Source organism: Nomascus leucogenys, chromosome 10 (assembly GCF_006542625.1).
Source record: "Nomascus leucogenys isolate Asia chromosome 10, Asia_NLE_v1, whole genome shotgun sequence".
In the NCBI taxonomy this organism is placed as follows: domain Eukaryota; kingdom Metazoa; phylum Chordata; class Mammalia; order Primates; family Hylobatidae; genus Nomascus; species Nomascus leucogenys.
In genome coordinates, this window is record NC_044390.1 from 27256620 (window position 1) to 27280838 (window position 24219).

General features: G+C 36.0%; 1 protein-coding gene across 8 annotated transcripts in view; it reads right to left on the bottom strand.

Moving 5' to 3' along the window:
• The window catches only part of NAV3 (neuron navigator 3), a 657172-nt gene that overhangs the window by 135711 nt on the left and 497242 nt on the right, over nt 1–24219 (bottom strand). For all 8 annotated transcript variants that reach the window (XM_030819929.1, XM_030819928.1, XM_003259582.3 and 5 more), the window contains one exon: nt 20542–20661. In XM_030819929.1, coding sequence (XP_030675789.1) covers nt 20542–20661 — 120 coding nt within the window. The remainder of the gene's footprint in view (nt 1–20541; nt 20662–24219) is intronic.

Sequence of the window (24219 nt, forward strand, 5' to 3'; positions counted from 1 at the left end):
AATTATCCTACTTGTTATTATCAAATGCATGTGCTCAGCTAAATAAAGTCATAAGACAAGCAAGTTTGAGGTAATTAGATGGTGCTGATTGTACCTGCAGTATGCAGTTCACTTTCATGATTAATTCTGCATTGAAGGCTACACATACTATTGTATTCCACAAAACAGAGCATCAAATAAGAGAAAAGAGTCTAGGGTACCTCGTGACTACCAGTGTCAATTTGAACACTATTATCTCACCATGAGTAAATGGTCCAATATCTTAGAAAAACTCCAAAGCAGCAGCAGATCAAGAATTATGATCTATTTTAGACAGAAATTAAACTATAATGGGAAAAAGTAAAGTCTAAAAGTCATAATCAATACTGATACCCACTGTGTTAATGAGTTTCTGTCATTACAACAACAATGGAATCAAAAGGGTAGGAAAAGTATCTCTCGAAATTGTGGTGATTAAGTCTTTAATCCAAAGAGAACATTTATGCAGGTGAAAATTTATTTTAAAAGTATATTTCAAGATAGAAAACTTTTAAAAGTTAATTTAAGGCTCACTCTGAATCTCACCTAGATAACTTAATGTTACAAAAGGGTTTTTAATGATCTTTGGAAAATGAGAGAATGCTTGACCTAGCCTTTCTGTTCTCTTGCCAAAGGGACATGATACTTTCATTTCCCACTTTCTACTAGCCCTTGGTACTTTTATACTTTGTGTCTCAATCAGACCATATGAGTACCTACTATGCAAGAGATAAAACTTTTAAGTTAGAAACAGTGTAAACTATACCCTATCCCCAAATTATTTTTGTCTAAAATGCCAGGTTTAAGAATGTCTAGATGGCAATAATTTAAGATTTTATTGTCAACAGAATGGGTGGGGAAGAGGGTAACAGGTTCATAACATATTAAAATATAGACAAAATACATTTTTATGGTTAATATATTAACTCTCCATGCTTCAGTGGCCTCATTTACACAATGTAGGATACAGTATCTTCGATTATGAACACAAGGCTTAACACAGTATCTGTCATATCATTACTTAAACACATATAAGTGACCTTCACTTTCTTTACTGTCCTGTGCAGGCAAGAGAGTAGCCATTATTTATTTATCATGCATAGAATTGGTAGAAACTCCATTTAGAGGGTAGGCCTAATTATTTGTACAGTGTTCTCTTTGGAGATGGTTCCATTCCAGATATAAGCCCAGGGCACTGGGGTATCCAGCCATTCTCTAAATAAAGAAGCCTCCTGTTTGTTGTCTTACTTGTAAAGAAGTGAGAGTTTTCAAAAATTAACTGATTTCTGATGTCTGCTAATAATTTTTTCTATGAAGAGAAGAAAAAGGATTGTGACTGACACTGTATAATATACTTATGGTGTGCTATCTTATTTAATCTTTATAATCATCCTTTTAAAGTAGGTTTGGGATTGTGAAACAGGTATCAAATACCAAATAAAAATATCAAAAAAATACAGCCTTTTTACTGATAAAAATGTGATCAGCCATGAAAATAATGAATGCATCAATGGCAGGCTAATAAAACTTCAGAGATAAGAAATAATCATGCTTTGTTTTAAAGCACATTTCTTTCAAAATTTATGATTCTAGACTATTTTATTCCAAGGCATTTCCAACTAGCTAAGCTATAAATCTAAGTCTTTATATCTAAAAATCTCACACTGTCTTTTCATTTAAAAATAAAAAAAGACATCTTTAGAATTCTTGTGCTAGCCCATCCTTGCACAGGATGTAGGACTCAATGGCACATCAGTTCTTCATGCTGTGACAGTTCTAGCTACAAAAGGTGTGACACTTTCTGACACCAAGGCACATTCACAGCTGGGGTTTTCAAATAACAGTTTTATTTTGGAGTCAATTCTGAGTGCTGCTAGGACATAGGAGGATGTTATTTGTGTATAAGCCTTTTGATCTATTTAAGGAATCACCAAGTTAAGTGGTTAAAAACCAGCAACATATTTGCTAGAAATATGATCAAAATTAATATTTTTCTTTATAATTTGATTTTTCTAAATACTTCTCTCTTGCTAAAGTGGTTAAGTATTCAGATGGTTTCACTATGCCACATTATCTTCTGGGTGTTTGGAAGGGAGGTGAAACCAAATCTCAGAGAGTCATCTTTGCATGGAGAATTGTCTCAATGCAGTTCTAGTTGTCTATTATTGTGCTGTGAGGTTACTGAGAGAGAAGCTATGGCTTTCAATTTAAAAGAGTGGAAAGAGTGAAAGGCAACTCTCATACTTGTTACTTGACCTCATAGAAATTAGGCCTGATGTAGAGCAAAGAGAATGAGAATGTTATCAGTTGAATTGTGTACCTTCCAAAATTTGGTTGTTGAAACCCTAACCCTAGGCCGGGCGCGGTGGCTCACGCTTGTAATCCCAGCACTTTGGGAAGCCAAGGCGGGTGGATCACGAGGTCAGCAGATCGAGACCACGGTGAAACCCCGTCTCTACTAAAAAAAATACAAACAAATTAGCCAGGCGTGGTGGTGGGCGCCTGTAGTTCCAGCTACTCGGAGAGGCTGAGGCAGGAGAATGGCGTGAATCCGGGAGCCGGAGCTTGCAGTGAGCCGAGATTGCGCCACTGCACTCCAGCCTAGGCGACAGAGCGAGACTCTGTCTCAAAAAAAAAAAGAAACCCTAACCCTAGAACCTCAGAATATGACCTTACTTGGAACTTGGAGATAGGGTCTTTACAGAGGTAATCAAGTTAAAGAGAGCTCATTGGAGTGGGACCTAATCTAACATGACTGATGTTCTTACTGAAAGGAGAAATTTGGACACAGACACACACAGGGGAGACAATGTGAAGACACAGAAAAGTCAGCTAACTACAAGACAAGGAGACAGGACCCCTCACTCGTGGCCCTCAAGAGAAAACAAGCCTACCAAAGCATGGATTTCTAATGTCTAGCCTCCAGAAGGGTGAGACAATATGTTTCTGTTTTTTGTTTTTGAGACAGAGTTTTGCTCTTGTTGCCCAGGATGGGAGTGCAAAGGCATGATCTTGGCTCACTGCAGCCTCTGCCTGCAAGGTTCAAGTGATTCTCCCTGCCTCAGCCCCCCAAGTAGCTGGGATTACAGGCACCCACTAACATGCCCAGATAATTTTTAGTAGAGACGGGGTTTCACCACGTTGGTCAGGCTGGTCTCAAACTCCTGATCTCAGGTGATCCACCCGCCTCAGTCTCCCAAAGTGCTGGGATTACAGGCATGAGCCACCGGGCCTGGCCAATATGTTTCTGTTGCTTAAGCCACCCAATCTGTAGTACTTTGTTATAAAGTCCTAGCAAACTAATACAGAGAATCAATGTTAAACTTCAGAGTCTAACAGTTACGATTTGGATTTGTTTCACCACCATGGGAGTCAGCAAACTATGGCCATGGAAAAAATCCAAATTGTACACTGTTATTTAAGAATGTTTTTTACATTTCTAAATAGTTAGAAAAATTGGGGGCAATTTGTTTTCTTTCATTGTGTAAACAGATACACAATATCTTGATTTTGCCTCTTGGCCCGTAAAGCCTAAAATATTTATTGTCTGATCCTTTATGAAAAAAGTTTGTAAACTCTGGCCCAGGTAGGAATCAAGCTGAGTTGAAATCCAACTTCATTTAGTTATTGAAATTTGGGTTAATTTTATTGTGCTTTCATATTTTTATTTGTAGAACAGAGCTTTCTAACAATTTTCCTTATTTTACAGAATTAGTATCAAGGAGTAAAAAAAAAATGAAGAAATATGAAAAAACTGGAAATATCCATACATATAATTGTATTTTTTTCAGAAAATATTTCTATAAATTACACATAAAACAAATATTAGAAGTCTATCATTTCACTCAACACATTTTCTAAACTCAGAGATGAGTTCTTTGATGTTTTAGACACAATCCAAAGATACTTTCAGCAGAATTTCTAACGTAAATTACCATCAGATATCCTAGCATTATACTTTGCTATTTAAATGTATTAATATCTTGGTCAAAATATTTTAAAATTACCACAATCTAGAAAGCCTTGAATTTCTTACGCAAGCAAAAACAGGTAGCAATATTTTGGATTACATGGCATCTATAGACTTTCATACTTAATAAATTTTCCTCCATAATGATTTCAAATGTTAATACCCTAGCTACATGCTTTCTATACCTGTGTTTTTTTTAAAAAAAGCTCTCAAAAGAAAGCATGTCATTCATTCATTCATTTACATAAACATTTATTGAATACTAATAGTGAATCAGGTCCTGTGCTAGATGCGAAGACTATGAAGTCAGAAAAGACATGAAATAAATACTTTCGAAATAATATGGGAAACATTAAGATGCATATGACGGCATAGGGTTTTGGGACGTCACATGTATATCTTGTTATGAGAACTGCATTTGATTCTGGGAGTCCCTATCTTTGGGTATGTCATAGGTTTCTGGAAAAGACAGACACAGTGCCCTCAATAAAATACGGCGAATTATAAGATTGACACACAACTAGTGCACAGAGAAGAAGCACTGAGTCTATGAGGTTTTGAGGAGAGTTCACAGAGAAGGCAACACCTGAAGTGAGTCTTGGAGGATAAGTAAGAGATACGAAGGAAGCCAGAATTGATATTCCAGGTTGAGTATGGGATTTCAGGCATAAGCAATGCCATGGAATAGCAGGTTTTAGGATGGTGGTGGACATCAACAAATAGTTACACATTTTCATATTGTAAACTGTGGCACCAGGCAAACCAAGAGATAAGGTAAGCCTGTGTGCCAGATGCCAGGATGCTCGGATTGGGAAAACAAGAAGGGAGAGAGCAGAGAAAAAGTGCATTGGGAATTCCATAGAGTAAGCATGTTAGGATGTAAGTAAAGACTTAGGCTGTGAAGATGCTTCTTTGGCTTCCATGATTGTTTCAGGATGTCCTAACCTGTTCAATCCACTTGACTCTTGGGAACCTTGCAGAAGCTTGTTTCTCTCCCATTGGATTTGAAGCTTGAATTATATAGGACTGAGAGTGCATTGTTTTAATCAGAGGAGGGCCTCACATTTCATGTTAGTAGTCATGAAAATAATTAATAAATCAATGGCAGGTTAATAAAACTTTGGAGGTAGGCAATAATTATGCTTTGTCTTAAAGCACATTTCTTTCAAAACTGATGACTGTGGACTAGATTTCCCCAAACCGTTTCAGGTAATTAAGCTATAAATCTAAGTCTTCATATCTAAAAATCTCACAATGTCTTTTCACTTAAAAATTAAAAAAAACCTATTTAGAATTCTTGTACTAGTCCATGTTTGCATTGGATGCAAGACTCCATAACCCCCAAATCCTATCTAGGAAGAATACCACAGCCAGGCCAAGAGATAAAGGTAACCAAATACTGTTCTATTCAGCCACATCCAAATTCATAGTAACTATGGACTTCTCAGTTCTGGAAACAATATGTACTTTTTTTTTCTTAAGTCAGTTTTCATACGATTTTCTGTCACAATCTAAAGAGAACTATTCTTGTAACTGTTAGTTTCATTCATTTTATAAATATAGAAATGAGGCCAGGACAGCTAACTTTCCAGACTCACACAACCAACCAATGGCTTAGATGGGATCATAAACCAGGAATCAAAACTCTAAATCCCCTTTTTATGATTAATTATGTTAAATTATTTCTCACAACACTATGTTTTCTTCATATCTGTATTGCTTACAATGATGTATGGATTTGCAGTCAGTAAGCACGTGACAGATATACGGGGAAAGTAAAGGATCAGTGATAGTCCTCATCAGGTAGACTCACACCAGATTGCCAGGATTACAGGATCCAAGGAGGAAAAAAAGTTCTCTTCAATATTTAATTAACCTGTGTTCAGCCCTCAACTGTGCAGTGTGTCCCATCAGATTACCTTTCTTTTTTCTTTTCCCAAAGGAAACTCTCTAGGCTTTTGCTAAGATAGAAAAGAGATAGTTATCTACTATTTCAAGAGTTGGGTTGGAGACCTGCAGGTCTGACCACTTCTTAAAAAGCTTCTGATCCAGTTCCTCCTGTTTTTACCTCATATTGATCCCTACATCTCAAATCAGAATTAGTAGAATACCGAATGCCAATTGGCATTAGAATACTAATTCTGTCTTGTATCATATCTTCGTTTGTTTGTTTGTTTTCAGACAGAGTTTTGCTCTTGTTGCCCAGGCTGGAATATAGTGACGTGATCTCTGCTCACTGCAACCTCCACCTCCCAGGCTTAAGTGATTCTCCTGCCCCAGCCTCCCGAGTTGCTAAGATTACAGGCACGAGCCACCACGCCTGGCTAATTTTTGTATTTTTAGTAGAGATGGGGGTTTCACCATCTTGGCCAGGCTGGTCTCGAACTCCTGACCCTCAAGTGATCCACCTGCCTTGGCCTCCCAAAGTGCTGGGATTACAGGCATGAGACACCGCGCCTGGCTACATCATGTCTTTTACTTATCCTCCAAGACTCACTTCAGGTGTTGTCTTTTCTGTAAATTCTCCTCAAAACTTCACAGGCTCAGTGACCCTCCTCTATGCCCTAGTTGTATGTCAGTCTTATAATCTGCGATATTATTTTTGAAGACTCTGCGTCTGTCTTTTCCAGAAGTCTATAAAATATCCAAGAATAGGCACCGTGTTCTACTATTTGATCCTAAAATTCCCAAGCCTTTTTGGGGTTCCTGTAGTATAAATTGCCTCCTTCTTGACTTTTCCCACAGAGTTCTCAGTGCTTTTGTGGGCCTGCTAAATCAGTTACAATCCTTCTTCATGTTGCCACTTTCATAGCTTTATTGCTATTATTTCCTTTTGTATTCTGGACTTTACACATTTCTACATTTAAGACTTTTTTTAATAATATATTTGTACAGTTTCAGAAGCAGCGAAGCTAGTATAATATTTGAGTATGAACATATCACTGCTATAAAATCGTCAACTGTTCCAACATATTCCACAAATTTAGTATTAAATTGACATTTAAACAGCATATCTATTAGTTTTCACTAAGATTAACCTGTTCTAGTCACTAGCTTCTGATCAAGAGTGAAGCTGGAAACAATTTCAAAATAATTAAAATATTATTGACGCCATTATTTTTATGCACTTTAAAAAAAAAACTTCACCTGGGTATAAATCCCAGCATCTGGCATTTACTAGTGGTGTAACCTTGAGAAAGTTTTTCAGTCTCTTGTGCATTGCATGCCTCATTTGCAAAAAGGTGTTGATTATAGTACCAAACCTAGAAGGTTGTTATGGGAATTAAATTAATTCGCACATGTGAAGTACTTAGCAATATGTGTGGCACCAACCAACCATTCAATAAGGGAACTATTACTATAAATAATTTTATTTTTACCTAGCAAATATTTGAACAGTCAGGTAGATGTGGCTAGTCCAAGGTGTCTGATGTCAGAGTAAAATACACTCTTAGAGAAACAAATGACAGAGTTTTGTTCTGTAAAAAGTAAGGAACTCCTGGATATTTAATTAAGCTTCATAAAGAAGCATAGTTTCAGTAAAAAGTTTTTATCATCTATCTTGTCAGCAGGAAAACCTAACTGACAAAATATTTCAAAATTACAACAAACTATAATTCCTGATAGTTCACAAATATATACTTGAAATTAAAAATCTAAAATTAAATTGTAAATCTTTATCTCATCAAATGAGTACAGAAAAATTAAATACCAAATGCATATGTATATGTATACATACACATACACCCACACAAACATGCACACACAGATATGTGAGGCATCTCCTTCTAGTAAGTTCAAAATTTGATCTTTTTAGAAAATAAATTCATGAATATAGTCATACAATCAGATCAGAAAAGATTCTGCTAATTGTTCTGCAAATAAATCAGAAATATGATGAATGTCTTAAATTTAATGGTTTATTGCACTAGCTCTTTAGATATGTAATTTATTCCACATAATAGAAGGATATGCAATCATTAAAAATCATATTCAAAAACAATATCTAATACTACACAGTATTATTATATAAATACAGTGAGGAAAGCAGGGTACTATACTATACATATGATGTAACCAAACTGTGTAAATAGAAAGGGTAAAGAAGCCTAGGAGGAAATATCTTAATGCAATATTCTTAGTTGTCTTTGGGATGAGAGGATTATAGATTCTTTTTAGATTCTTCTTCACACTTTTGTATATTCTGTGAATTTTCATTAATAAGCCTAGGAAAGTTTTATAATAAAAAAGATTTAGTTTAGAAAATAAGCACTCATTTATAATGAAAACACTGTCATTTACAACTTATCCTAAAAAAAAATATGGGAGCTCTGTTAGGGCTTTAAAAAAAACCAAGCTTATTGCAAATAACTTTAACTATTTCAAATGCAAATTAAGTCAAGCAAGAAAAAAGTATAAATGAAACCCATATGCCTCTAATAAATAAGTCCATGCCACCCACTCTATGCAGCCGGAGTGAGGAAGATGCAGAATTTATCAGCTGCCAGCCAAACACCCTCAATTTAATGATCCCAAGTTGAAAATCTGAACCCATTAGTTAGCCTATTAAAAAAAAACGAATTCATGCCTAGTTCTGGAAGGGGAAATAACCAAGTGTTTCATGTATAGGTGTAACTTCTTAAATCAAATTAACCATTTAATTAGCTAGGATATCTCTCATCATGAAAAGTAATATCATGTAATATAAAAGGACCAAAATTCCTTTTTCCCTCATATAAGTGCTCTTTTAGTATTTTTCATTTTATAAGCCATATTTCTCCCTCTTCCATTTTTCTATTTCCTGAGCCTGTTAGAAATAGATATTTCAATAGAATTAGATTTCAAGACAATGACAGATTTATATATATATTACATACATTTTATATAAAATATATGTATTTTATACAATTATATGTATTATAAATAATATATATGTAATTATATATAATTATATGTTATATATTATATATAAAAGAACAAAACAATGCTAAATTGCTTTATTGATATTAGCAAGCTAACTAGCTTTTTAGAAGCTCTCACACATGTGAAATGATTGTTCTATTATCTGTGTTTTAAGATCTATTGACAATCTGCAATAGAAATAGATACCATTATACACTGAATTAATTTACCAACTTTTTTGAAGCTAGATTTAAAAAAAACTGTTTATAGTGTAGATACGTTTAGGTCAAGATGGAAAAATTAAATAATTTATGAAGTCAAAATATTTCATCCAGGCATGATAAAAACCTTTATCTGAATTAATAATTTTATGAATAATGCTTAAAACATAAGCTCTAAATTCAAATTCTGCAATTATTATTTATTAAGAAAGTATCTATGGGTAAGCTACTTGATGTGAGAATTTTTTGCCTCAATGGTGGTAATAAAACCTACTTTATAGGGCTATTGTAAAGATAAAGTAAAATAATGTATTTAAGTAATATGGTAATGTTAGCCACACACACTAGGTCCTCAATACTTATGTCTATTATAGCTATTTTTAATATGACAAATTTGACTACTCTTCCTCCTCTTTGTTCTCCTCCTTTTCCTCCTCCTGTTCCTCCTCTTCTTCCTCCTCTATTCTCCTTCTTTCCTCCTCTTCTTCTTCCTCTTTTCTTCTTCTCAATATCTTTACCATCCTCCTAAGATTCATTAGTAAATTAGTAAATAAGCAGATAAGATAAAAAATATACATAAATAAGAGTCCTGGGAACCATCTCTTGTATTGGGAGAATCATTCTATAATGGTAAAGTTAAAAATTGATCAAGTTTAATGTCAAGATGAGTCTTATAAAAAAATAGCATTTAGAGCTACAGTCTACAACTTGGGCTAGTTGTAGTGTCGAAGCATCTTTTGAATTTCAATGGCAATTGAGGTTTAACAATCCCTATTCTAATGCTCTTCTAATATAAGACTCTTGAGTAAAAAGCCCAGCATTGAGCACAGTGATTGGCAGAGAGTAGGTTCTCAACATGTGGATGTGGCATGAATTAATTCCCTAAGGGGCATTATAAAAAAGTACTGGAAGCCTCTGAGGTTATTCACAATGGGCACAGTTAATTTTAAGATTTGAAGAGAAGTCCAGAACCTGTTCATATTCTTGCAATCATGAGCAGATGATTGCAAAGGGAATTTGAGAGGGCATCAATAACAGTTTTTCCAAATCCCTATTATTTTGCATTGGTCTCTCCCTACTTAGAGTAAAGAAATGTGGGCAAAAAAGGCAAGCCATCTGATTATAAGATGAAGTAATTATATTTACTTTGTCTCTTTCCATCTCAGCCTGTTAATCTTTACTGTGTTTGCTTTTAATTACTATGGAGAGCCAGTAAGCTAATGAAGGAAATAGTTAAGACATGGGAATATACTAATTCTGTGATTGTACTGGAACAAATCAACATGGAGAAAATGAATTATTTACACACACTAGTGACAAGCATCATGAATCTGATCCCGGAGATATTTGCTTGGTGGCTTAGAAAAAATCTCTGTTGCCTTTACTTTTCCTAGTTGGAAAAGGCTTGGAAATCATAAAGGTCTCCCACCCTTATAACTGATGCCCCCATGATTTCATGAGAACTGGCATGATGCCCTTTGTCATGGCAATGTAATTTTCTGCACATTGCTAACAATTGCAGACTTAGATATTTAGTACTAACTATGTATTTAGATTTGAACTTAGGCTTGCTTCAATATATGATGAGTTACAATGGCAACCTCAGAGTCATATAAAATCAGGACAATCTTTAATGCCTTTTGGAAACTGTGATTTCAGCATCTGGATTATAGTTTCACAAATCAAAACAATCCATCAAGTAGTACAATATAAAAATAATTTCTATGATGTATTATGCTTTTATACTTTCAATAAAAGCATGATTATATATGAAAATAGTATAAATGTGAAGCTATATTTATTAGTTTATAATTAAAATTAGCAATTACTATATTTAGGAATATAGTTTAGATAACAATGTGACAGACAACCCAAAATATAGGTCGGAAAGGTATCTTTGTTACTACAAGTTGTAGAATTTTGTTCATATTCAATATAATATATGGTATGTGGAGCTTTGCCTTTCTCTCCTTTAAGATTCATTTTGCCATCATATTGACTGAATAGCTACCTGGATGAATCATCTACGTAACCTAATTTTGACTTCTATTATCATTCTACTTCAGTAACCCAGGTTATAGCTTGCAATTTGTTCAACCAGTCAGTAAATCTCTACCTCTCAAATGTGAAATTTATTATTATTTTATTTTATTTTGTGGTAAAAACCTTCTAATCAACCTCTTTGATCCCCCTCCTTTCATTAAACATGCTCAGGGACTTCAAGGTAATGTTTTCAGAAGCCTTTATCAAGGTGCCAGCAGATTTGTGTCTGAAGAGGGCCTGACTGCTGGCTCATAGGCAGCTGACTTTTTGATGTAACCTCATATGGCAGAAGAGGCTAAGGGGCACTTGATAGTGGTTTCTTTTCTAAGGGCACTAATAGCATTCATGAGAGCTCCACTCTTGTGACCCAATCACTTCCCAAAGACCTTACCTCCAAATATCATCACAAGGGGGACTAGGTTTTAACATATGAATTGTGGAAAGGAGATAAATGTTAAGTCTATAGCAGTTCTATAATCTTTTTCCAGATTCTTCTATCTTCCTTAAGACTTATCACCTTATTTTGTCTAGGAATTCACTCTCTGTACCAGATCAAATTCCTTTCTCCCCAAAACAAAACAGAGCAAATCAACAATAATCTTCATCGTGTCCCATTTGTTGACTTCTATCTGATCTCTCTCCTTACCTTCACTGCAACTTTCCTGAAGATCTCCCTTCATTGTTTCAACCTCCTAACTTCTTCACCTTTTCATAACCTAGCATGCTCCTTCAGTATTTCATTGAAAATAACTTTGATGAAGCCACTGATAAGAAACTAGTTGCCAGTTACCAAACATCACTTATCCATGGAATTGGACAGTATTGCATATTTCCTCTTCTCTCCATTTCAAAAAATATCAGTTAACCCTGGTTGTCCTTTGATCTTTGTGTTAAAGCTGATTTCTCTGTTTCTCCAATGGTTGTTCTTCCTTTATTCACTCTTCCAATGCTAAGAATTAATTCTCAGGGCTTGTTTTCTTACTGTACGTCTGAGATACAAATGTTCCTAGCTTGCATAGTGCAGAGTCACAGAGTGGTTTAAACAAAATTTAATTCATTACTGTCATAATCGGCCTCAGGCAGGCAAGAGGCCAGCTCTACTGAGTGATGCTATGGCTGGGAAGCTGACCTTAGATTTGTGCTGTCTTGCATTAAAATCTCCAAAAAGAGCTCAGATAGTTTTGCCACAGTTACCTCAGCTGCTGGGCAGGCTTCTCATGACTGGTGGAATTTTCACTCTGCACAGGTGGTATCATCACCAGCTCTATCTCGGTGAGAAACTTCAAGGAACTAGGACAGTTGCAGGACCATGAGTGCAGTCTTCCCTCTCTCCTGCTTTATATAACTATGTCTGTGAATTTCTAGATTTTTCTCCCACTGAAGAAAGATTTTGTCTTTAACTGTATCTATTGATCTTACGTATCTGTTAGGAGAGTTCTAATGTTTAAAAATTGGGAAACTTCTCATAAGAGTCCAGACTCTTGGCTTCACTTGAAAAAATAATCGTGGGACATCTCTCAAAATAATAAGAGCGATCTATGACAAACCCACGCCAATATCATACTGAATGAGCAAAAACTGGAAGCATTCCCTTTGAAAACTGGCACAAGACAGGGATGCCTTCTCTCACCACTCCTATTCAACATAGTGCTGGAAGTTCTGGCCACAGCAATCAGGCAGGAGAAGGAAATAAAGGGTATTCAATTAGGAAAAGAGGAAGTCAAATTGTCCCTGTTTGCAGATGACATGATTTTATATCTAGAAAACCCCACTGTCTCAGCCCAAAATCTCCTTAAGCTGATTAGCAACTTCAGCAAAGTCTCAGGATACAAAATCAATGTACAAAAATCACAAGCATTCTTGTACACCAATCACAGACAAACAGAGAGCCAAATCATGAGTGAACTCCCATTCACAATTGCTTCAAAGAGAATAAAACACCTAGGAATCCAACTTACAAGGGATGTGAAGGACCTCTTCAAGGAGAACTACAAACCACTGCTCAATGAAATAAAAGAGGATACAAACAAATGGAAGAACATTCCATGCTCATGGGTTGGAAGAATCAATATCGTGAAAATGGCCATACTGCCCAAGGTAATTTATAGATTCAATGCCATCCTCATCAAGCTACCAATGACTTTTTTCACAGAATTGGAAATAACTACTTTAAAGTTCATATGGACCCAAAAAAGAGCCCACATCGCCAAGTCAATCCTAAGCCAAAAGAACAAAGCTGGAGGCATCAGACTACCTGACTTCAAACTATACTACAAGGCTACAGTAACCAAAACAGCATGGTACTGGTACCACAACAGAGACATAGATCAATGGAACAGAACAGAGCCCTCAGAAATAATGCCGCATATCTACAACTATCTGATCTTTGACAAACCTGACAAAAACAAGAAATGGGGAAAGGATTCCCTATTTAATAAATGGTACTGGGAAAACTGGCTAGCCATATGTAGAAAGCTGAAACTGGATCCCTTCCTTACACCTTATACAAAAATTAATTCAAGATGGATTAAAGACTTACATGTTAGACCTCAAACCATAAAAACCCTAGAAGAAAACCTAGGCAATACCATTCAAGACATAGGCGTGGGCAAGGACTTCATGTCTAAAACACCAAAAGCAATGGCAACAAAAGACAAAATTGACAAATGGGATCTAATTGAACTAAAGAGCTTCTGCACAACAAAAGAAACTACCATCAGAGTGAACAGGCAACCTACAGAATGGGAGAAAATTTTTGCAACCTACTCATCTGACAAAGGGCTAATATCCAGAATCTACAATGAACTCAAACAAATTTACAAGAAAAAAACAAACAACCCCATCAAAAAGTGGGCAGAGGACATGAACAGACACTTCTCAAAAGAAGACATTTATGCAGCCAAAAAACACATGGAAAAATGCTCATCATCACTGGCCATCAGAGAAATGCAAATCAAAACCACAGTGAGACATCATCTCACACCAGTTAGAATGGCCATCATTAAAAAGTCAGGAAACAACAGGTGCTGGAGAGGATGTGGAGAAATAGGAACACTTTTACACTGTTGGTGGGACTGTAAACTAGTTCAACCATTGTGGAAGTCAGTGTGGCGATTCCTCAGGGATCTAGAACTAGAAATACCATTTGACCCAGCCATCCCATTACTGGGTATATACCCAAATGACTATAAATCATGCTGCTATAAAGACACATGCACACGTATGCTTATGGCGGCACTATTCACAATAGCAAAGACTTGGAACCAACCCAAATGTCCAACAACGATAGACTGGATTAAGAAAATGTTGCACATATACACCATGGACTACTATGCAGCCATAAAAAATGATGAGTTCATGTCCTTTGTAGGGACATGGATGAAACTGGAAAACATCATTCTCAGTAAACTATCGCAAGGACAAAAAACCAAACACGGCATGTTCTCACTCATAGGTGGGAATTGAACAATGAGAACGCATGGACACAGGAAGGGGAACGTCACACTCTGGGGACTGTTGTGTGGTGGGGGGAGGGGGGAAGGACAGCATTAGGAGATATACCTAATGCTAAATGATGAGTTAATGGGTGCAGCAAACCAACATGGCACATGGATACATATGTAACAAATCTGCACATTGTGCACATGTACCCTAAAACCTAAAGTATAATAATAAAATGAAAAAAAAGTCAAGTGATTTGGCAATCCTTGGCTCTCTTTTCCACACTTATGCATTTCCAAAGGCGGCAATTTACAATATAAATATGCATATATACAATCTAGAGCTTGTATACAAGCTAATTTTGTATACACTCGTATATACGATCTAGATTATATATATAATTATTATACATACTAATACTTTAATCCAGCACATATATAGTGACTGACCTTATATCCCCAAGGACATATCACCTGGGAGTTACACAGGGTTACGAATTGAATTATGTCTCCACCCCCTAATTTATATGAATTGTTAACCTGCAATGTGACTGTATTTGGAAACAGGACTTTTACAGAGGTAATTCAGGTTAAATTAATACATAAGGGTGGAATCCTAATCTAATAGCACTGGTGCCCTTATAAGAAGATAGAGGGACACCAGAGACCTCTCTTTATACAGACAGACAGGCAGAGAGACAGACAGACAGACAGACAGACAGATCTCTCCAGGAGCACAGAGGAAAGGCCATGTGAGAATACAGCATGAAACCCACTCTCTGGAAATCAGGAAGAGTTCTCATCAAAAAACAAATTTGCTGACACCTTGATCATAAACTTCTAGTCTCCAAAACTGTGAAAAACTAAATGTCTATTGTTTAAGCCACTCAGTCTGTGGTATTTAGTTATGACAGCCAAGGATTATCATACACATAGACAAAACCCAAGTTCCTCTAGAAATAGATGGTGTCCCCAGCCCCTTTCCCCACTGCCATTCTTTAGTTAGGTGTTCATCTAATTTACTTTAGTCACTTTCTAAGCACTCTACCTGTCTTTATCTCATCCCTCTTCAATATTCTTACATTGCTGTGAGAGTTCCTTTTAAAATACAATGATTATAGCATGTGCTCTTGCCTTGAAATGAAATAAAACTAATTAAACTTAGTAAAATAGCTCCTTATCACCTATAGGTCCAAACACCCTAGTAAGGCCCCCAGGTCCTTTGTCTCTTGTCTCCCTGTCCACATTCCCAGTGCACTTCAGAATCCCATTACTGGTTCCTCACACCAAACTCCTCTATGCCTTTATGCTCTCACTCCCCACATTCCTTCTGATTTCTCCCAGGCTGGATGTCAAAAAGTTGTATGCTTTCTTTAAGACCCTGCTTAAATGCTACTGCATTTTGAAGTCTTTCCTTTATACTCCCAGGTAGGAGTAACTCTTTCTCTTTGGTGCTTCTAAGGCACATTGTACAGACATCTATTATGAGTGGCCTTTGTTTACATTACTCTCTCTTACCATTAAACTGAGGAACTTTCACCCATATTGTTTTGTTTTATTTTTACCCAAGGTGCTATTATGATGACAGGCACTTAGGAAGTAATCATATATTTGTTTATAAAATATTTGTGATTGTTAGCATAGAAGCTAGAGTAAGAACTATAATAGGAGTTAATAAAGGTCAAAACCACAATCATCCTGCAGTCCCCCAAAATGTACCTTTTAAACGTAGCCCAACACAATGTATAAAACCCACATATTTAACTGCCTGCTATAAATGTATCTGTGAAGTTGCTGGAGAGTCTCCAACATATCTACAAGGATTATACCCATTCTGTAATCTTTTCTTAGTCAAGTAAATACAGAAATGGGGTTGGTGTTGGATTGATATGGAAAGTAAATGAACTGCAATATCTTTAAGCAATAAAATACTTAAAATACACTACAGATGGCTGCTGAAAGTCCTCATTTTTCCTTTGGGGCCTTTTTAATGTGCTGGTAAGAGGAATTCAGTTGTTCTCTATTGTCCATCACATTTTAACCAGAAGTCGATCAAAGGGAAACTATAGCCTTCACTATAACAATACAAACAATTCAAGTCCATTGCTATCCTAGCTAGCTGGCTGGCTGCCATTGTGCTATGACTCTCTGCTTTTGCACTTACACAACTTTTAGAAAGAATAACTAAGAAAAAAAATGCTGTGGATTTTTTTTTCTTTTGGCTTTTAAGCTTTCTTTTCAGTGAATTATTGCAAGCCTTATCATTTACCCATTTACTATAATGAATCAATCACTAATATGTTTCATATTATTTAAAAGACCTTTGGCAAAAGTAGTTGGGAACCACAAAATAGGAAGTAAAAGACCTGAATCCTTATACTATTAGCTGCACGATTCTGGGTAAATAAATATTTCTGAGTTTCTGTTATTATATTGGTGAAGTGAAGGCATTCAACTAAATCAACATTTCTTAAAATGCTACAGGAACAAGTTAATTATTATCATAAGAGAAAAAAGTGAGGGAATCAGTGATGAAAAAGCTCCACTGAATTAAATACAATTAAGCAGATTTTACTTTGAACCTCAAGACTTCTCTGTACCTTTGATATGTTAATATCCATCATTATTCTCTAAGAACAGATACAATATTCAGTTTTTTCAAATGTACACAACCCCAGAAAACTATTTTTGACTTACAATATCTACTATTGTCTCATGATACAAGAAACACTGGAAAAGTCCAAACTGTACAACATCTGAAAGGTCTTTAAAAAAATGGTATAAAAATTTTTTGATATGTATAATTGTATTCTTTTTAAACTCACATTTCTGTATGTTATAAGATGATATGATTATTTCCACAATTTATCTGATATATTTATTGAGTTCCTACATTATGCTAGCTACTGGTGATAAAAAGATGGATTAGATATTATTCTACATATAACTGTTTCATGTTCTATAAGTGAAATAGACATGTAAACATGTAATTACTTATGTGACTGCATAACAGAAAAGTCAACGGCATGCTGCAGGAGCAGAGAGAAGATATGCTTTGAAAATAATCTGAAAAATTGCTATGAAAGACTTTTTGGCCTTTAAAATCTGATTTGCTATGTCGTATGAATATAGCTTTTAGTAGAATAAAATTTCCCCGGTTGACATTTTCTGCAATTGTCTTCTAATTCCTACTATGTCAAATTTAAGGTGCCAGAATTAAAAGGTTGAGACAAACAGACAGGAAACATGTTTTTATATGATCTCAATTACAGTAATTTTTTTTGGGTAAACATGAACAAAAAAGTAATACATCTGTTCTTGCCTATCATACTTGAAATGGATAACAGAATTTAGAAAATTTTTTGAAACAATTTTTCATAGAAGGAAGTATTTTAAATTAACTGAAAGAGTCATACAACTACAACATTTAAGACCATGTATTTTAAAATGATATACATCCCGAGTCACTTCCTGAATATAAGATTTTAAAAGACCATCAGACTTATCTGTAATTTTTTTAAAAACCTTCTATCTCTGCTAATAGGAGGATTTATACTATGACCTTATTGCAATTTAATTTATACAAGCAGCTCAAGTTAAAATTATTCTTTTAAAAACCATTTATACAATCCTCAAAAACTGCATCTACCAAGCTTAACCAATTTATTTCAGGTGTAACAAGTCATTATTTGATCTAATTTAAAAATTAGTGTCATCAGTGTATTCTAACGTCAATATTCTCATTATCTTGACAGAACACAGCTAATAGGGTAAATAATAACTCTGAAATGTCATTTTTAATGTTTAAATATTTATGCTAGGCGTACATGTATTTGTAGGCCTGGCATCTATTTGTTCAACTTAATATAATGATGCTTGAACTTAAGAATCACCTTGAGGGCTAGTTAAAGCTCAGATCAGCAGGCCTTACCTTGAGATATTCTAATTCAGTAAGTCTTGGATGAAGCTGAGAATCTATCTTTCTATGAAGTTTCAATGGCTGCTGCTGCTGCTGCTGGTCCAGGTACCACACTTTAAGAGGCACTGTTTTCACAGGTCCCAATTTATTAGATAGCGATCTAGGTCTTTATGTTGTTCTGAGTTCCTCCGCCAGAGCCCAATCTGGGGCCCTGATGGAGCAAGGAGAGTTGATTATCCCACTGTCTCCAAACCAAAGTCAACTTGTGTTCATTTCTTGGTTCTGCCATCACAACCTCCTTTACCAAATACTAGCAGATATTCCCTCCCATGACGTTTTCTACTTTCAGCTAACAATAATAGAATAATAGGTCATTAGTTTCAAAATGTGGCCCACACTTTGGGATTCTTTCCCTCTTATCACTGTCTCCTATTTTTCACATAACCCATTTTTCTCTTTCATAACATCCTCGTAGTACCTTGGTTCTTTCCGGAGCTCATTTGCCACTCTATTTAATCAGATGTGATTGCCAGCCTATGTGACTATATAGCCTAATTAATAAATAGCCTATATTCATTAATTTGTTCATTCACTCCACAAACATTTGTTAAAACTCCACACGTAAACAATATGATAAAAATTCTGCACTCATGGACTTACATTACAGGTGGGGAGATGCTTCACACACACACATGCTTCACACCCACACCCACACCCACACTCACACACACGAGTATATAGGCTAGGAGAGTAGGATACAGACAGGGTGGGAGCTGAGACTGTTCTAACCATTATGAGTCAGGATATCAACAGCCTGTGGGTAAGGAGAAACTGAAGACTAACATTAGAACTCCCTGGGTATCTAGCCTTTGGAGTTGACTGTACAAAAATGCACAATGAATTGTATACAGTTCCTATTTCAGAATGTGAGTACATTGCACCTTAACCTTTTGTCTTTCTCATAAATGCTGAATTAAACAACCACTCTAGGTATTTAGATATAATAATTCTGAAAATATGCAATCTCTTCCTGCTCAACAAAGTCAAAATTCTGAGTGAAGAGAGAGCAAAATCAGGCCAGAAATGTATATTACAACATTATCTTACCAAAACAATGTTCTTAAAGCAGTGATGATTCTGATAAATCAGCAGACCAATTTCCAGAAAAATAATTAGTTCATAACACACACACACACACACACACACACATCTTTAAGAAATTTGAGGCAATAAAGAAGCAAAAATAAGCCTAAAGTTAGAGTTTTTCTATGTTTACAACACCTTCAAGAAAAGCATCAAGCTTATTATACTAGATGATTTGAAATACGTTTTAATCTTTATATCATTAGCTTCCAGGTAAATCTGAGGATATCTGAATTGAATGAAATTTATTAACCAGAGTTTCTTTCTAACAAGGAAAGTAAGTCTATGTTTATAATTTTGCTTTTACAGATATTAACATTTGCAACTATGTTACCTGAAATTAAAAAAAAAAAATCTCCCCAGCCACACATTTATTTTCGGTATTACAGAGCTAAAATGGCCTTGTAAAGAAAATCATCCTAGTTTTAAAAATATCCCCAAATAGGCCAGGCGCAGTGGCTCATGCCTGTAATCCCAGCACTTTGGCAGGCCGAGGCGGGTGTATCACAAGGTCAAGAGATGGAGACCATCCTGACCAACATGGTAAAACCCCATCTCTACTAAAAATACAACAATTAGCTGGGCATGGTGGTGCGTGCCTGGAGTCCCAGCTACTCAGGAGGCTGAGGCAGGAGAATCACTTGAACCCGGGAGGCAGAGGTTGCAGTGAGCTGAGAGTGCGCCATTGCACTCCAGCCTGGTGACAGAGCAAGACTCTGTCTCACACACACACAAAAAACAAAAACAAACAAAAAACCTTAAATAATTATTTATCAAAATAAAAAGTCCTTTGATTTACACTGTTTAATAGGAGTTTTCTCTTATTTTCTTATTTATAAAATTGCTTCATGCATGCCTCACCATCATATATGCTGATAGCATTACCTGTCTGCATCTACTGTCACATCGTGGACCCCTCTCTGGATGATGTCCCGGGAAGTTGCTGTGTCTGGTATTCGGTTCAGACTTCTAGTATATAGGTTAAGTCCTCCATCTGTCATGTACCTGAAAAGAAATGTCTAATTAATCCACAGAAAATTAAATCAACTCAACTGTACAATTTAACTTAATAAACAAATGGTGTCCACAATTTGCAATAATTACTAAAAAATATTCTATTATCTTGTTTTTTTCTGTATAAACATTCTACTCACCAGGGATAATTAAAATATTTTTTCAAGTTTACCAGGAAATCAATATTTCCTAGTATTTGTATCAATATTTCCTAGTAGTAGTTACTGCAACAAGTAACTAGCCTATCATAGAACCTATTTTTCTCCTTTGTTATTAATATTATGAATAGGCTTGCAGATAATATAACTCTTAAGAAATTAAAAGGAAGAAAATTTCATTTTTGAAATACTGTTTTTGAAGAGGTCATAGGAGTAATGGATCAAAACCTAAACTTCTACCATATCTGCCATCTTCCTAGAATTCTGTTTTTATGTTTAATATCTCTTATCAGCTGCTGTCACTGCACTGTCACAATTAGCTGTGTCCCCACCCAAATCTCACCCTGAATTGTAATAATCCCCATGTGTCAAGGGAGGGGCCAAATAGAGATAACTGAATAATGGGGGTGGTTTTCCCCATATTGTTCTCATGGTAGTAAGTCTCACGAGATCTGATGGTTTTATAAATGGGAGTTCCCTTGCACAAGCTCTCTTGCCTGCGGCGTGCCATGTAATATGTCCCTTGCTTTTCCACTATGATTGTGAGGCCTCCCCAGCCATGTGAAACTGTGAGTCAATTAAACCTCTTTCCTTTATAAATCACCCAGTCTCAAGCATGTCTTTATTAGCAGAGTGAGAACACACTAATATAGCCATCTTCCTAGAATTCTATGTTTTTATATTTAATATCTCATATCAGCTGCTGTCTGTCACAATTAGCTAATTTGTAATTGCATGCACACACAGAGAATCTAAAGTGATCCTCACCACTCCCTTAAAGAAACTCCAGTTCAGCATCTTCCTTTAACGTGGCATAGATAACATTAAAAAATGCCCCTTATATTAAATATGCTAGCTACAAAATCCAGGCTGATAACAAATGATGGCTGTGAACCTTGTTCAAATGATTGTTTGGAAAAAAATCAGGCACCTAGGAGAGAAACCCTTACATGTAGACATGCAGACAGTTTCCTAAGGTCAGTGTGTAAGGATGGTTGAGTGTAGACCAGAGCCAGACCGCTTAGGTTCAACTACAGTGCTGCTACTTACTAGCTGTGTGGGCTCAGGTAAGTCACTTAAACAAGCTATGTTTAAATTGCTTTATCTGTAAAATGGAGACAGCAACAATATGCTCACTTCTTGCAGTGATGGTGAGCTACCAATGAGTATATATATATATATAACATGCATACAGCATTGTCTAGCACATTGTAAGTAACATATAAATACTGACTATCTTTAAAAATACTAGCTATTTTATGCATTAGAATTTCTAGAGTCACTAAAATAGCTCATATCTTGAATATGAAATTAGAGGAAGTATTAAGATTAGGAATCTCTGGTGCAAAAGATGGATCTTTTTAACACAGCTCAAGTAACTGACCTTTCGCACAGTTATGCATACTTCAGTCATCACACAGTTTACTAAATGAGAATTGAGGGAGATCAAGGCAGAAGCAGGATTAAAGTATATCTGCCCCTCACTCCTGTGCCTTATTTTTAATTTTTACTCCACAGAATTCTTAGATTAGTTTGTGTTTGGTTATGCGACTTGAAGTAGAATTTTAGATTATATTCTTGGCCCAACTATTTATTACTGTGACACCTGAAGATAACTTCAATTTCCATAAAAATATGGAAGTTTTATCCCAATTTTCCAGGGTGTTTTTAACTTCATAAATAGAGACTTTCCAAAGAGGTTCATTATGAGTAAAAGGCCTTTCTCTGACTAATTCCTAATTACTGGCAGATTCATATCCCCCAGTATTTAAAGTAAATTCAAAAAGAGGAGAAAGAGATAAGCCTTCGCATGTTTCAATAAATTTTGAATTCTCAGAATGCTTATTAACTAACTTTCTGAGTTACACCTAGAGTACATGGAAAAAATGAAACTTTATTCCCATTTAAATGACTTCATGACATTCTTCGTGGTTACATGAGAAAATCTTAATTTAAACATCGTCATTCATTACTACCTTATTGAGCCTTTTGTTCCTTTAATCTTTAAAACATATTTTTAAACATTTTGAAAAGAGAGTTAACTTTATGATTCAACTTTTTCATGACTCGTAGCATAAATACTTTTTTTTGAGATAGAGTCTCGCTCTGTTACCCAGGCTGGGGTGCAGTGGTAAGATCTCGGCTCACTGCAACCGCCGCTTCCTGAGTTCAAGCAATTCTCCTGCCTCAGCCTCCCAAGTAGCTGGGATTACTGGTGTGCACCACCATGCCCAGCTAATTTTTGTGTTTTTAGTAGAGATGAAGTTTCACCATGTTGGCCAAGCTGGTCTCAAACTCCTGACTTCAGGTGATCCATCTGCCTCAGCCTCCCAAAGTGCTGGGATTACAGGCATGAGCCACCATACCCGGCCAGCATAAACACTTCTAAGCCCCCTTTTCTTAAAGAAACACCATCAAATTAAACTTTTCCTGGGATATCTCCAGCCCTCTTGTCTTTTCACGTTTTAATTCTAGGCTGAGATTTTGGGGCTGCCTCCTACGTAAGCCAACAAGGGCACGCTGCATAAGCTGATGAGCAATAAGTCCAGAACATCCTGGGTATCCTCGCACAATCACCCTTGAGCTGAGACCAGCCCCATCATCTGCTGATCAGATCTTAGCATCTTCCGCACAGGTAAGAGAACTGAGTCATGACTTAAATTTCGGTGTCCTGTACTCTAACACAGGAAAGAACAAATGTATGTGAGTAAACAGGGGAAGTTTCATGTAGGATTTGGGGTATTTTTACTTGTCAACATAAGACATGTAGATCATCGATGCATATTTAAATGGACTCATTTGTGAGACTATCCAAGACTTTTTTGAAAGATGTTAGGGAACAAAAATAGAGGAAACAAGAAGTCTGAATCATGTTTTAAATGAAGCAGAAACAAATGAGAAGGACAAAATCCATAACAGCATTTTTAAAAAACTTAGTGAGTTCAGCAGAGACTAGCCAGATGTCATCAAACCAGTTTCCCTCTCCTCCTGGGCACACAGCTGAACCACATAACCTAGTCTCTTTTACAGTCAGATGTGGTCATGCAGCTGTTCTAGACAAATGAATGTAGGCGGAACTCATATGCATGACTTCCAGGCCTGATACATACAAAATCTTCTCACATCCCGGTTCTTCCCCTCTTTTGCCATTTGCCTGTTGAATATCAATGCCTAGGGTAACACTGGAAATCTGGCTGGGTAACAACAGAATTACCATCCATCTTATTCTCTGAGTGACTACATGGAGTGCACTCCCCAAGTGAAGATCAGAAACACCAGTGAGGGTTTTATGTGAAGAACAAATTAGCTTCTTTGTGTTAAGTTACTGAGATTTTGAGATTTCTCTGTTTTAGAAATTAATGTTAACTAACATAGTTAACATATTATGCAT